The 16,822-nt window shown below is 46.3% G+C and overlaps 1 protein-coding gene across 1 annotated transcript in view; it reads right to left on the reverse strand.

Annotated features, from left to right (window-relative positions):
- The window catches only part of clec16a (C-type lectin domain containing 16A), a 49,359-nt gene that overhangs the window by 15,976 nt on the left and 16,561 nt on the right, over positions 1-16,822 (reverse strand). The window contains exons 11-14 of the mRNA XM_079746229.1: positions 16,576-16,687; positions 16,145-16,245; positions 14,401-14,520; positions 1,569-1,678 (exon numbers count right to left, since the gene is read on the reverse strand). Of these exons, the coding sequence (XP_079602355.1) occupies positions 1,569-1,678; positions 14,401-14,520; positions 16,145-16,245; positions 16,576-16,687 (443 nt within the window). The remainder of the gene's footprint in view (positions 1-1,568; positions 1,679-14,400; positions 14,521-16,144; positions 16,246-16,575; positions 16,688-16,822) is intronic.

A 16,822-nucleotide genomic window follows, 5' to 3' on the forward strand; every position in this document is an offset into this window, starting at 1 on the left:
TTGCTCCCCTTCCCGTTTCCTAATTTCCTAGGAATGTACTGTTTCCCTCCGTACAATACTTGGATGGAGACAAAGGGCCCTGTGTTGTTTGTGTCTCTATCTGACAATACAAAGGGCAATTTTGATAGTTTTGATAGCATAGACATGGCAGGACTTTCTTTTCACTTTTCGCTTTCATGACACGCAGTACCTTAAAGATTAAAAGGAATTGTTTAAGGCCACTATGGACCACGGCCTACTCAAATGCCCTGGAAAAGCTCACACTGCTTTGTACACAATGCTTTTGTATAAGACTTTGGGGGTCCTATTTTAACGGTCTGAAACGCAAGTGAGAAGCGCCAAGCGCAAGTAGCTTGGTGGGCGTTTCTATGGCGATGTCGCTAGTTTACAAGTGCAAAAAATGCCTCTTCTAAAAAGGGTTGGTCTGAAGTAGCCTAATTACCCGTAGGTGTGGTTTGGGCGTAACGTGCAATAAACCAATGAGAGTGCCAGCTCCCATCCCCTTTAAGAGCCATGAGCGCATTTGAATCTGACGAGTTGATATTTTGACAGCGCGTTTACAGTCTCCAATGAGACAGATGCACATGAATTTTAAACTTCAATTGGCTCAGTTTATGGCCAAATAATATGTCCTAATTCACACATGGAATAAGGTTTTCTTCCACAACTTCAGAAATACTGAGTCCTTAAATAAATTTTGGCAAAGAAAACTTATATGATATAACATATGATATGAGGTAACTGTGATTCTATTTAATTATATACGCAATACATTATAAAGATCGTTTATTATCAGTATTGTATGCATTATCGTTATCAACTTGTGTTCCTAATATGCATGTGTCCCCCCGTTAATATACATTGCCATGGACTGTATTATGAGTTACGTGTTTAGTTTGCATGTGTTTAAACAGATGGACGCACACACGTGCGCCCGCATTCATTAATTCTTTTACACATACACACACGCACGCCCGCATTCATTCATTCTTTTTAACCCTCACTCACGGTAAAACAATGTTTTCTCATGATCAAATACTCATCAATACTAAAAGTTATGGGCATGTACACGATGTCTGTGTCAACAAAATATGTGTTTGCTGTACGGTGTTTGCAGATGCATTGATTTAAAAGTACAACTTATTACCACTGTATCGGCTGTTCTTTCCCAAATAATTTACCAAGAATGTGTGGCTAGGTAGATGAGAGAAGCAAAGTGTATGCGCGAGGTGCACAAGCAACATTATGCATGCGCCCTTAAAATAGCATCTGAACAACGCGCCACTGACTTTAAACCAGGTATTTCCTGGTTTGGGGCGCAAGTGGTTTCTGAAACTGCAAAATAGCACCAAGGAACGTTTGTGCCAGAACACGCCTCCTCCTTTCGCCCCGACGCATGGCGCGGGAGGGAAAAGAACGCTCTGCGCCTGTTGCAAACTAGCAACGACACATGCGCCAGTGATGCAAGATAGGGCCCTGGGAGGTGTTTGCGTATGTGTGATTTGAAGTGCAAGTGAGCAGGCTTGTGTGTCACAGTGTGAATGTGTGTGTGCGTGTCTTAGTGGTACCTCCATGCAGGCCAGGTGCACGTCCTTGATGATACAGTGGTTTCCTGGAAGCACCGACTGCTTCAGTAGAACACAGCTGAGTTCCAGTGTAGCAAGACGCACCTTGCCATCTGTGCACACACACACACACACACACACACAAACACACACATACACAATTCAAATTATTTCCCTCAGTTCCACAAAACATGACTAACAGTTTTCTATTGAAGAGATATAATTTAAGTACAGTTTGTAAGAAAGGCCAGAGCTATCCCTCAGCTATTAGTGGGTGAGTGGCGCAGTGAGAATATATGTTACTGGGTCCCTGCCTCTGTATCAGCCCATTCACATTAAGGGCCGCTCCCGGTTCAAATCCAATGAAGGCCCTCTCTCCCCTGATTGGTTCGAGGAATCATAGGAGGTTCCTCGAACCAATTGTCATAGCAGGGAGGAGGGGGGGTCTTTCTTGTGTGGCTTGTGTACTGGGCTGCTCTTCTCTGTTTCTCTCTCTGCAACCCTCAATTGTCACCCACTACAACCGCCTTAATTATAGTGTTTTCACTGTGGTTCTGTGACCCATGTGTTATATTTAGGTCTGTCGGTGGTTTTCCATAGCCCTCCGGTGCATGTGTTGGTGTATATCTACCGCCAGCCCCCTGTCTCTGCATGTACTCCCCCTCCGTTCCAAGGAAGCCCCCTCCAGCCCCATGGGGAGCCTAACCCTAAGCCTTTAAACCACCCGCCTCATTTTCCTCTTCTGTTTGCTTTGCTTATTGATGTACACATACATTGAGGGTGTCTAGTGATGAAAGGCCGAACTGATTCAAAGGTAAACTACTGAGGACGTGTCCCGAAATTTACATCTTTCCCATGTCAGTTCCCACGTCACTCTCAACATCAAGGCAAACCTCATTGTGTGAACATCAATACCATCCATTGGCACAACGGACAGTTAACATCTGTTTTATCTGGACTCGTCCAGTGACCGCTGTGAAAGGACAGCTGACAACATAGGAAAGACTGTGTGACAGCGTGGAGAGACAGCTGACTGACAACCCCACCGGGGCTGTTCTGGGTTAGCTTTTACATTACATTTTGTCTTTAAGAAGGTCGTCTCATATCTAGCTGTGGTGAGTCTTGAAGCTAAGAATTATAGTGTTTGGCATTGCAATTGGTTGTACTAACATTAACCCTAGTACCTGCAGTGTTGGTTTTTGCAGTGTTGTTGTTGATAGTAAGGTCGTTGAGTGTAGTTTCGGTCACAAGGTGTGAACAATAGGCTTGATTGACTGGGCGGATCTAAGGCTGCCTGAGCTACCATGTGCATTTAAAGGCTAAGTGTTAGTAGTGTCAGCTTTAGAGTCAGAACCCAGCAAACGAAGACCGGGGAAACAAAGACCAAGGGAGTCGCTCTGTGGGAGTCAAGACCCGGGAAACAAAGACCAAGGGAGTCTCTCTGTGGGAGTCCCTCGAGGAAGGCCTTAGAGGCCACGGTATAGTAGCTATGTGTCGTACTTCAATTATCGTTAGAATCTCTACTCGTAGACGACGCCGCAATAGATCCTCTGCTCGGCGTCGCAACCCATCCAATCTATGCCATTTACCCACCCTCGCCATCACTGACCTTGAAGTGATGGGAGGACTCTGGAATTGCCAGTCAGCGGTCAAAAAGGCAGACTCTATTTCGGCCTACGCGTCCCTCAATACCCTCCATTTCCTGGCCCTGACAGAGACCTGGATCACTCCAGAGAACTCTGCCACTCCTGCTGCCCTTTCCACTGTTTACTCTTTCTCTCACACCCCTAGACCTTCGGGGCGAGGAGGAGGGACCGGACTCCTCATCTCTCCGATGTGGACCTATCAGGTCCTTCCACTAGAACACTTGGCCAGATCTGCATTTGAACTCCACGCTGTCACTGTCACCCTTCCTATTAATCTCTTCATTGTGGTAATCTACCGTCCCCCTGGTCCCCTTCGTGACTTCTATGACGAAATGGATGCCCTTCTCAGCTGCTTTCCTGAAAATGGCACACCACTCGTTATACTTGGCGACTTTAACATCCTGCCAGAGAAGTTGCACTCACCTGAATTAACCAACTTTTTTGCCACCTTTGACTTAACACTATCCCCTTCTCCTCCCACACACAGGGCAGGGAACCAGCTTGACCTGATATTCACAAGGTCCTGTGGCACCTCTGCTCTCTCTGTTACCCCACTCCCCGTGTCTGACCATCATTTTGTTGCTTTTTCTCTCCCCTTAAAGTCCTCTTCCCCCCTCCTTTCTAGTCCCCACATTGTCACCACCCGCCGCAACCTCAAAACTCTCTCTCCCTCTACGTTTGCCTCAACTGTTCTGTCTTCACTACCCTCTATTGAACAATTCTCTCAACTATCCACAGAGGAATCCTCTGACACTCTGCTATCCTCCCTCTCCTCCTCTTTGGACTCCCTCTGTCCCTTCCACTCCAGACCGGCACGATCTTCACCCCCCCCCTCCTTGGCTGTCTGAATCTCTGCGGACCATTAGAGCAGAGTTGCGGGCAGCTGAGAGGAAATGGAAGAAATCAGACTGTCCTAATGATCTATCTCACTATCTCCTTCTTCTCTCAGGTTTCACCTCCACTGCCAAATCTGCCTTCTACCGGACCAAAATTAACTCCTCCACCTCAAACCCCAGGAAACTGTTTTCCTTGTTCTCTTCCCTCCTCAACCCTCCCTCCCCTTCTCCTCCTTCCTGCCTCACTGCTGATGACTTTGTTACCTACTTTACCCAGAAAGTAGAGGACATTAGCTCCTCTTTTATCACTGCCACCATCCTCCCTCCCCCGACCCCCACCTCTGTCTTTACCCAATTCATCCCTCTCACCTCAGACGAGGTCAACAGAATTATAACTCTAACCATGCCACCACCTGCCCCCTTGACACTATCCCTTCCTCCCTCCTCCAGGCTGTGTCAAACGACATCCTGCCATTTCTAACCACACTTATTAACTCCTCCCTCACTTCTGGCATTGTTCCAACGTCTTTCAAGAGTGCCAGAATAAAGCCTCTCCTCAAAAAACCAACGCTTGATACCACTGACATCCAGAATTACAGACCGGTATCTCTTCTTTCATTCCTCTCTAAAACATTGGAACGTGCCGTCGCTAACCAACTGTCCTCCTATCTCTCATCTAGCAACCTGCTTGACCCTCACCAGTCAGGCTTCAAAAATGCACACTCCACTGAGATGGCTCTCCTCGCGGTGACTGAGTCCCTCCGGGCGGCCAGAGCCTCGTCCCTCTCATCGGTTCTCATTCTCCTTGACTTGTCTGCAGCATTTGACACTGTGAACCACCAGATCCTCCTCGCCACTCTCGCCGAGCTTGGCATAGCTGAATCTGCCCTTTCCTGGTTCACGTCCTACCTGATGAATCGCACTTATCAGGTAACATGGAATGGCTCCTTGTCCAAACCTTGCACGCTTGATACAGGTGTCCCTCAAGGCTCGGTACTGGGGCCTCTTCTGTTTTCCCTCTACACCAGATCTCTGGGCTCTGTAATTACATCCCACGGCTTTTCCTATCACTGCTATGCTGACGACATTCAGCTATTTCTCTCCTTTCCCTCATCTGACAAAGCCCTGATTGCAACACGCATATCTGAATGTCTGGCAGAAGTCAGCACCTGGACAACTGCCCATCACCTGAGGCTTAACCTCAACAAGACTGAGCTCCTCCTTATACCAGGGAAAGATTGCCCACACATGGACTTACTGGTCACTGTTGAGAACATCACTGTATCTCCTTCTCCAACTGCAAAAAACCTTGGTGTAGTGTTGGACAATCAGTTATGCTGCACGGCAAACATCACTGCGGTGGCCCGATCCTGCAGATTTGCACTTTACAACATCCGCAAGATCTGGCCCTTCCTCACAAGGGAAGCAGCTCAGCTTCTAGTCCAATCACTGGTCATCTCCCGCCTCGACTACTGCAACTCGCTCCTGGCTGGACTCCCTGCCTCTGCGATTAAACCCTTGCAGCGCATCCAGAATGCGGCAGCACGCCTCGTGTTCAACCTACCAAAGTTCTCACATGTAACCCCCCTCTTCCGAGACCTCCACTGGCTCCCTGTAATAGCTCGCATCAGATTCAAGATGATGGTACTGGCATACAAGGCAGTCGATGGAACTGCCCCTGCCTACCTCCAAGCATTAGTAAAGCCACACACCAGCTCGATCCCTCCGCTCAACTACCTCAGCTGGACGTCTGGTACCGCCATCACTAAGAGCAAGCAAAGGTCGATCAGCGAAGTCACAACTTTTCTCTGTTTTGGGACCTCAGTGGTGGAACGAGCTCCCTACCGATGTCAGGACCGCAGAGTCGCTCACCAGCTTCCGCAAAAGACTCAAAACTCACCTATTCAGAGTTCATCTCGACTCTGCATAGAAACCAATGCAAAGCCACCATTGAATGTTGTACGTCCTGGCACTTGTACACTGCACTTATTCAAGGTACTTAATTGTGTAGCATCTACAGTAGCTGTTATCGCTGCTTTACACGGGGAATGGGTTAGCCTAGCGATTGTAATACTTGCACTTGGTTCTATGAACATCTTTACTGTACCGACAGCGATATATTGTTTCACTTCTTATGACAAATGTACTTATTGTAACAAATGCACTTATTGTAAGTCGCTTTGGATAAAAGCGTCTGCTAAATGCCCTAAATGTAAATGCAAATGTTAGCTACCCATGGTGGCAGTCTCCGACGCAGCTTGTTGGAGACACCCGCCAAGTGCTAAAGAAAGTAAACAAAGGAAAATACCCCTAGAGCCTGCGAGAGCGGGGGCACAAGATTGATCAACGATTGACAACACGGTTACAGACCCAGGAACGGACATAACTATGAGCAAGGACACGGCACATGAGACAACCACAGCAGCAGCAGGACACTCACTTCTGGTGTGCACCTGTGGATTGGCGAAAATAACATCATTCAGGGGGTTGAGAATCCACCAAGGAACGAGAGGGTGCTTGAGAGAGCAGAGACAGGGGCCTCGCATTGACCAGTACTTCTTACGAAGCAACCAGTCAAATCAGTCGATTGAAGCATAGCAACCGGACAAAAACCAAAGTTTGCAGAGCATCAGCACCCGTGTCGCTGAGGAGGATATTACAAGCCCAGAAATGCCGGTGGAAAAACCAACCCAACCACAGAGACCTCCTAAGAAGGAAAAGATCAAAGGGCACAGACAGAGTGTGAAGTGGCCCAAAGCTGTTCAAAAGAGTGAGTGGGAAACAGTCAACCACGACCTAGCAAAACTCCTGGAGCAACAAGTGGGCACAGTAGAGAAAAAGCTGGAATGGATGGGAGACATCATATACCACTACGGAGAAGAGCACTTTGGAGTGAACATAAGGAGAAGCAACAAAGCAACATCAGCACCAGCCAAATCCAGGAGGCAGCAAGAGATCGAAAGACTGCTCAGAGAGAGAAGGCAGCTGAGAAAGCTATGAAAGAAGGCCTCTGATGCAGAGAGAGATGGTCTCATGCTACTCCAGGGGGACATCAAATGCCAGTTGGCAACCTTGCGAAGAGCTTCAGGAAACTTCATAAGAGGAAGGAACGCACAAGAACACGGTTCTATAAAAACCCCTTCAAGTTTGTCAAAGATCTCTTCATTAAGGAAAAAAGCGGAACCCTGAAAACATCAAAGCAGGAACTGGAAGAACATCTGGAAAAGGTCCACACTGACACGAAAAGGCACGAACAGCTAGTTATCTCACATGACATCCCACCTATTCAACCTCCTGAGTTCCACCTGGAGACTGGCCCTCCAAAATGGATGGAAGCAGAGAATAAAGTAGGGCGTGCAAGATCAACATCAGCCCCTGGGGCTCATGAGGATAGTGTGGCAGAAGGGAATAATACCTAAGGTGTGGCGAAGGGCTGGAGGTGTGCTAATTCACAAGGAGAAGGATGCAGCAGACATCAGTCAATTCCGACCAATATGCCTTCTCAACATTGAGGGGAAAATCTTTTTCGGCGTGATCGCACAGAGGCTATCCACCTACCTGGTGAAGAATAAATACATTGATACATCCATGCAGAAGGCCGGTATTTCTGGGTTCTCTGGTTGCTTGGAGCATACCAGTATGATCTGGCACCAGATCCAAGCTGCGAAGAAGGACAAAAGAGACCTCCATGTCACCTTCCTTGACCTGGCCAATGCCTTTGGATCAGTTCCCCATAACCTCCTCTGGGAATCCTTCAACTTCTTCCATGTTCCATCATCCATCAATACTCTAGTGAAAGCCTACTTCAAAGACCTGCAGCTGTGCTTCATAACAGCCGACTTTACAACCTCATGGAAACGCCTAAAAGTAGGCATCAAGGCAGGCTGTACAATCTCCCCCCTGGCCTTCACAATGGCCAGGGAGGTCATCATCAGGGCCTCAAGGTGGGTGCTGGGGGCCGAGCAAGGTAAGAACGGGATCCGCCTTCCACCTATCCGAGCATACATGGATGACATGACAACTCTGACCACTACTGCAGCATAGACCAGGCGGCTCCTTGGAAAACTGCCGGAGAACATCAAGTGGGCCCAGATGAAAATCAAGACTCAATAGTCAAGGGAAAGCTTAAAAACGTGAAGTTTTGCAGTGGTGACGACCCAATACCAATGGTGTCTGAGCAACCCATCAAAAGTCTGGGAAGATGGTACGACGCAAGCCTCAGGAACAAAGACCAAGTGCAGCAAATAAGTCAGGACATCACCAACAGTCTGGAAATGTGGGCTTCTCCCTCGGGTAATGTGCTCACTCACTATCTACGAGGTCCCAATAACAACTGTGGAGAAGATGCAGCGAACTATGACTTCATACATGAAGAAATGGCTTGGGGTCCCACGCCCACGGTCCCATCGGCCTCTACTGCTTCTTTTTTTTCAACCATTATTTAACCAGGAGAAGATTGAGATTAAAAATCTATTTAACAAGAGAGTCCTGGCCAAGACAGGCAGCAGCACAGTTCCACAGTTACAGACAATCATTTAAAAAAACAACAGAGAACATATAGAGTCACAGTCAGAACATCATCAAACACAGCATGTACAGACAGAAGAGCCAGCTTCAACATCATTAAGAAAGGATTTAAACCTGTTTATAGAAACCAGCTCCTTAAGTTTTAGCGCATTTTGCAGCTGGTTCCATGAAAAAGGAGCAGCATAACTAAATGCCCTTTTCCCCAGTTCAGTACGGACTCTAGGCACAGTCAGTAAAAAATAAGTCCTCAGAGCGGAGCTGATAAGCTCCTGTGCTTTTCTGAATTACATACTTCTGCAGGAAGTATGGAAGGAAGTATGTAGGAAGAACAACAAGGATAGTCTAAATTAGGATATGCCGATGATGGAGTCTGCGGGTGGACAGGGCAAACCATCCAACTTGAACATACAAAGATCAGTGGTGCGTGAGGGTTTTAAAATTAGTAACAAATCTCAGTGCTCAGTGATAGACTGTGTCCAAAGACTGTAGGCATTTTGAAGATGCATTCATATATAAAACATCACCATAGTCCAACACAGACAAAAAGGTTGCAGCAACAAGTCTTTTTTTGGCTTCAAAAGAAAAACAAGATTTGTTTCTAAAGTAAAAACCTAATTTTATCTTAAGTTTTTTCAAAAGCTGCTTGATATGAGGTTTACAAGAGAGAGCATCATCAATTATAATTCCCAGATATTTATATTGAGACACAGATTCAATGACAGAGCCCTGCAAAGTGGTTATAGGAGGGAGGTCCGAGGGCTTTGATTTTGCTTTTGTGAACAGCATGAGCTTTGTCTTGTCAGCATTTAAAACAAGTTTTAAATCACACAGGTTACGTTGCAAAGTGTTAAAAGCAATTTAGAGCTGACAGAGAGCCTGATTTGGGGTAGACGCAGAGCAATATATCACTGTGTCATCTGCATAAAAGTGAACATTTGTGTTCGGGGCTTTACAATCAAGACAATTAGTGTAAATAGCAAATAATAAAGGTCCTAGAACCGATCCCTGTGGCACACCCTTGGATACATTAAGAGAGGTAGAAGTAATACCTTCTGCTCGCACACACTGAGATCTGCCTGATAGATAGTTTTTAAACCAACCGACAGCTTGATCAGACAAACCGATGCTGCAGAGTCTTTCTAACAATAAGGCATGATCCACAGTATCGAAAGCCTTTGATAGGTCAACAAAAAGGGCTTCACAATGTTGCTTATTGTCTAAAAGTTCAATAAAATCATTCACCACTTTTAAAGCAGCTGTTGACGAACTATGTTGTTTGCTAAAACCAGATTGAAATTCAGATAAAATACTGTTTGTTGCTAAAAAAGTCCTTCAGTTGTTGGCTTACAATGGATTCCAACACCTTATTTAAAACAGAGAGTTTGGAGATGGGCCTATAGTTGTTTAGCACAGTGGGGTCCCCCCCTTTAAACAGTGGGGGAACAAAGGCAGATTTCCAAATAAGGGGTATTTCATTTGTCTCCAGGGATAGATTAAAAATATAAGTCAGAGGCGATAGTCAACAACTAACTTTTGGAAGTAGGGTTCAAGCTGGTCTGGACCTGCCGATTTTCTTGTGTCTAAACATTTCAGGGCCTTATGCACCTCTGAAAGTGTAAAAGCTTGTCCCTCAAAAAAACAACTACTATCAGAGCAAGCAGAGGAGCCTTGAGCTGTGTTTCGAGTTAAAAAGTGAACCAGAGGCAATAAAATTCTCATTAAAACAACCAAGCATGTCAGCCTTTTCATAAATTTGGGTCTGAGTCTTTGACAATACATGGAGGTAGCTCATTAACATTTTTATTTTCAGTTATTGATTTAATGGTTTTCCAGAATTTCAATGGATTGTTTAGGTTATTTGAAGTTTCAGTAAGGAAATGATCAGCTTTGGCTTTTCTAATTGCCACTGTGCTTGCATTTCGCAGCTGCCTAAAGAGCAACCAGTCCGATCCAAGACCAGTACTCCTGGCTTTAGACCATACCACATTGCGCTCATGGAGTAACTTGGATAACTCTGGCGTGGACCATGCATTATCCCTGCCCTTTATTCTATACTTCCTAAAAGGAACGTGCTTGTTAACAATTTCAATAAATTTCCATCATAAAAGAATTTCCAGGCATTTTCAACATCAGAAATGACATACATTTTCTCCCAGCCAAATAGAAACAGGTCATGAAAAAATGCTTGGTCCACAAAATTTTTCGTGTCCCGCTTTATGATGACACGTGGTTTAGTTTTAGGAACTTTTCTATTTCTCACTGTTGCAATGACGCAGTGGTCGCTGATGTCATTGGCAAAAACAGAAGCAGTAGAATATCCAGAGGAACATTGGTTAAAATAAGATCAATTAAAGAGGATTTTTCCGGACATTTCATTTTAGGTCTAGTAAGGCTGTCAACAATCTGAAATAAATTAAACAAATCACAAAATGCTTTAAAAATGTCTGATGCTGGTAGCAGCCAGTTCCAGTTAAGGTCACCAATAAGGACAATTTCATTGAAGTTCAACCCAGATAAAAGCTCCATTAACGATGGTAAGGAGCTGCTGATAGCTGAAGGTGGCCTATAGCAGCCGACGACAGTGATGTGGAGAGTTTTTGAGATTTCCATGTCAAGAGCCAGAAGTTCAAATTGCTTACTCACTGATGTAGAGAGACGGATCTTCACATGAAACTTAGATTTGACATAGACTGCAACCCCTCCACCCTTTTTTGGTCCTACTCACATTATAGCCGTCCATATTGATATCCTTGTTTAAAACTGCTTTGTTTAGCCAAGTTTCAGATATGACAATAACATCAGCATCAGTTGTATGAACCCAGATACGAATCATATCGATTTTTGCAATCATACTGCGCACATTTAAGTGAATGAAACCAAGTCCAAACCTCGTTATAAATTCAGCAGGGGTATTGAAAATAACAGCAGACTCAGCAAAGCCTGGGCCTGGGCCTGGGTTAGGTTGAACATTCCCTGAAATCAGCAGCAACAGAACAATTATACACCTATAATCAGACCTTATAGATTTGTTTGAAGGATCTTTTTTAATCTTTAAAATTATAAAAAAGTCACGAAGGCAACTTGAAGGAACAGTTCAGTTGTCTTGTAAAGCCATCAGGCTGACCAGACGGGCCAGGTCCATAGATGCGGGAGGCAGAAGAGTCACAGGTGACAAACTAATGCCCAGTGGACTGCCAGAAGCGCACGTCCCCCGGCATGGTAAAACTGGAGTAGAGTTGACTGGACGTGAGTTTTTGGTCCCGTGGGGGATTTCCCCGATACTGCTCCAAATTAATAGGAAAAAGGCAGCCACGAGCAGCGACATTGTACGTTGAGATCCCGAAACACGAGGAGAAAAGCAGCCAGACTATTTCGCCTCAATCAACGACGCCACACATTAGTGCAGGGAGAGTCCTCCAGGAATCCGTTCCGTGGTTTCCCGACCACCCGATCAACTGAGGGCAATACGTGTGTCGTCAGACGTAAACAGGAAATCAAGCCGGTACATCGCTCCGAACAAAGTTAATAAACTGGACCAGCGGGGATCCCAAAACCAGCCGGCGCCAGCCCCGGACAGCAGCAAAAAGCAGCAGGAACATGCACTACCCTGATAGATGAACGGCGTGTCCTCCCAGCTCCGCGAGTCGACAGGCTCCCATAGTCCAAGGAGGGGCGACCCAGGTCTTCCCGAGATAACGAGGAAATAAGCTTCTACTTCACTTTAAAAAAAATAGTCTTGAATGGAAACATGTTTGAGTGATAATGTTCACAGATGACTTACAGAAAAATCACTCAGCCACTCAGTCATATTAGTAAAAACAAACAAACAAACAGACACAGATAGAGACAGAAGCAGACGTGTGCTGCCATCTTTGATGGACATCCAACTACATCCTACTCTACGGCAAAGGGGTCCTTGAACTGCCTATCACAAGCCTCACTGAAGAGTACAAGTGCTTTACAGGGAGACTCCATATGACTTTGAAGGACTCCAGAGACCAGACCATCAGTAATGCTGTACCAAACCTGTTAACTGGACGGAAATGGACATCATCCGATGCGGCGCGGCGCAGCATGCTACGTCAGCCCTGAAGCACAACGACATTGTGGGGCATGTCCAGCTGGGAAGAGGAGGCTTTGGCCTTGCAGCAAGTAAGCCAACTTGGCGTAAGGCCTCAACCTCAGAGAGGAGGAAAATGGTGGTAGAGGAGGTGCGCCATCAGGAGGAGTCTAAAAGAAGTGCGAAGGCCGTCTCTCTTGTCAAGCAGTGACAATGGATGAGGTGAGAAGGCCTGGAGAGGAGAAAGATCAGCTGGAAGGAGCTCTGGGAAATGGAGGCAAGCAACATCAGCTTCATCATCAGAGCTACCTATGATGTGCTCCCATCTCCTAAAAACCTCCACCAGTGGTATGGCGAAGACCCAACCTGTGCCCTCCGCCCAACCCCACTGACTCTCAAACACATCTTGACCGGTTGTAAGACCAGCCTCACCCAAGGCCGCTACACCTGGAGGCACACCCAGGTCCTCAAGAATCTGGCAGCAGCTTTGGAGAGCAAAAGGAATACCACAATATCCCTGCCCCTTAGAGCAACAAATCCCATCACGGCACCAACATTCATCCGAGAGGGACAGAAAAAGCCCAACCATCCCCCTCCCAAACCAGAAGCTGGGCAGCTAGCCAAGGCCCGGGATTGGAAGATGCTAGTCGATATTGGCCAGCAACTCATCTTTCCACCTGAGATTGCAGCCACCACCCTTAGACCAGACATGGTAATCTGGTCCCCTTCACTGAAGTCTGTCAACATCATAGAGCTCACAGTCCCATGGGAGAATTCAACTGAAGTGGCCTATGACGGCAGCAGACTCACAGCTACAAGGATGGAATTCGAAAATCTATCCAGTTGAAGTGGGATGTAGAGGTTTTGTGGCTTCTTCCACCATCAGGTTGCTGAAAGACCTTGGTATCCATGGACAAGCTCTGCGACAGACAATAAGATCAGTCTCTGAAGCGGCCGAAAGGAGCAGCCAGTGGATATGGATCAAGGAAGGACCCTTGCTGGGCTCATAGAACAGCAACATGACTTGCTCACTTATCCCCACCCCCACCACCCACTTGAGAACCCAGGTTAGAACCCTCCAGTAGGAGGGTGAACAAGGTATGCCGTCAGCTCTAGGCCTGACTCAGGGAAGAGGACCCCCCTGCCTTGCATAGTCAAGTGGGCTGCGCCAACAACCAGGCAATTATCATGATAGGGCATGGGACACAAGCTCAGGCTTGATCACCCTGTAGCTGGCCACCTTTGATGAGGGTGTCTAGTGATGAAAGGCCGAAACACCCACTGATTCAAAAGGTACACTTCTGAGGATGCGTCCCGAAATTTACATCTTTCCCATGTCAGTTTCCACGTCACGCTCAACATCAAGGCGAACCCCATGTTTGAGCATCAATACCATCTATTGGCACAACGGACAGTTAACATCTCGTCCCGTGTTTTATGATTCATGGTTGTGCTGTGAAGTCTGCATTTGTTTGTGATGTGTGTATTTGGGTTAACGAGCTTGGAGGCCTGGATCGTCGTGTGTGTGTGTGTGTGTGTGTGTGTGTGTGTGTGTGTGTGTGTGTGTGTGTGTGTGTGTGTGTGTGTGTGTGTGTGTTGTAACCATGCTGTTTTCTGTGTGTTTGTGTGTGTTTTTATCTTGCTGGTTTATATGTGTGTGGAAGCATGTTAGCTTGCTGGGTTTGTGTGTGTGCGCGTGTGTGTGTGTGTTGTAACCGTGCTGGTTTCTGTGTGAGTGTGTGTGCGTGTGTGTGTGTGTGTGTTACCGGGCTGGGAGGCCTGGCTGGTGACCCTGATAAGCCGCTCCACCAGCCCCTGGCTGTAGTTGCTCCTCTCCTGCTGTGGCACGGGCAGCTGCAGGCGCTCCAGGAGGGCACTGTTAATACCTGCACACACACACACACACACACACACACACACACACACACACGCACAGAAGAAGGAACATGAAAACACAGGAAAGAGAAAGTGCGAGTCCAAAGGTTGGACTTTTGAAACAATGATTAAACAGAGGATGAAATGTGAAAACGATAAGCATTTCAAGTGTAGCTTGGATCAGTTGGTACTGTGGATTCAAAGGACATCAGTCAGTGAATATCAATATTCATAACCCTAGCCCTAACATCTGACAGAAATCTTTGAAAGCTGGTCTTTCCAATAGAGAAAACATCTTAATCCTAAATATCTCGCCTTCGGCAATGTGGGTGTCCTGTTGAAAGAGCTCAGAATGTTGATCAGAATCAATTTCTGCATTACTTTATAGAAAATGACAACAAGCCCGGGCGTGTGAACTCTGTTTTTTAAGTACCCCTTAGTGTTCTTGATAAGGCACCAGAAAATCCCCTACTTAAAAGCTCTTCAACGAATCCAGAAGGGGAAACATGCCTCTTTGTTTATCAATACCTCCTCCTCCCTTCCACAGATTCCACAGAAATTCAAGCAAATCCAAGCACAGCAACTCACGCACGCACACACGCACACATCCAGGAGGGGAATATTGCTACTTTTAAACAAACAAACACAATATCTCTTATGGCTGGTTCAGACTACACAATTTCAGCCCGATTTTGCCCCGATTCTTTCGTCGCAGACAAATTTGCGAATCGTACACGATTTTGAAAGGTCGGCGACGAGACAAGGTCTTGTAATGTGACATGCTTGCGATCTGCGATGTTTTCGTCTGCGACGTTCAAAAACCCCACGACGAAAAGTTTGGCATGTCAGAATTTTTTGGGGAATCGCATTACGTATCCATTGTTGACATGAGGACACCCCGGTCCCAGTTGCGTGAGGGAACCCCGTGAACAGCTGGAGCTCACACGCAGTGTTCAACTTATTATGTTCATAAAACATTACCTCCAGTTTGGTATGTAGCACCGACATCCCGAGCTCTCCACTTCGTGCAACCCAAGAACGAGTCCACAATCTTTTCTTCTTTTTCTTCCTTTCCATTTCTGTGCAGAGGACCGCCAGCATAATGCCTAGTGCTAGGTACTCGGGATCCATTGTTGACGCTCTGTTTCTAGGCTACGTTTTTGCTGCATCTGCTTTGTATCATTCATGTCACGCGCAACGCAACTACTGTGAGGAATTGCTGCATTGAGCAGATACAAAAACTACTGGAACCTTTATGACAAAAATGTAAAAAGCATTTATGTTAGTTCTAAACCTTAGATTTTCTAAATATCTTGCAAACGTGAATGATACAATGTAGAGAGAATCGCACCCTCAAATGTTGTAGTGTGGCCAGTCTTACGACGAGACAAGGCCCGATTTCCTGGCTCTGTGATCGTATAGTGTGACGTGTTAAATTGTGGAGGAATGTCTGAGAATCGTGTAGTCTGAACCAGCCATTACAAACACACACACACAAACACAATATCTCTTACACACACACACACACACACACACTAAATCAAGTCCAGGAAGGGAGAACTGGCCCTTTGTCCTACAACCCCTGACTCTAATATCTCTTCCCCAGAAGAGATATCCACATAGGTTGAGACTCACCTTGGCTGTGGGACACTGCGTAGAGCAGGCAGAGCACAAATAGAGCATGGTAGTCATCGTGGCTGCAGTCCAGCGCACTGAACACCATTTCCAGGAAGGGCCTGTCAAGGAGAACAGGAAGCCAGGGACTGAGGGTTCATCATCTCTCTCAGTGCCGGACTGCGTGAGCATGACAGCCTGAGCCTATGTACTCAAACGTCAGAACCGACAAACATTATTTTAAATGGGTTTATCATCATCAATCATCACAACAACAATAATACAATTTAAAATCTAAAATTAATAAGTCAATTCATTATATATCATAACTTTTCTGATCAAAATGAAAATATGATTGTGTTGGATTCACAATCCAACTCAACGTGCATGCAAATGTAGACCTGCTCTTGTGTATGTGAATGTAATGAACACAAAGATCCATGGAGGCAGACCTGCTCTTGTGTATCTGCATGCGTGTGGCCGCTGCCGTCTTCTCCTCGTCTGTGATGTTCTGCTCCGTCATGTCAGAGACCTTGCCCTTCTCCATCACCACCATCTCTATCTCTGTGGAGAGGGCACGCACACACAGACACACACACACACACACAGAGACACACAGAGACACACACGAACACACACACGCACGATCAAGTGGGAGGGCTGGAGTTTCTTTGGAAGAGGAACCCAGATGGGCCAGCT

The sequence above is a fragment of the Pollachius pollachius genome (assembly GCF_949987615.1).
Source record: "Pollachius pollachius genome assembly, chromosome: 11".
In the NCBI taxonomy this organism is placed as follows: Eukaryota; Metazoa; Chordata; class Actinopteri; order Gadiformes; family Gadidae; genus Pollachius; species Pollachius pollachius.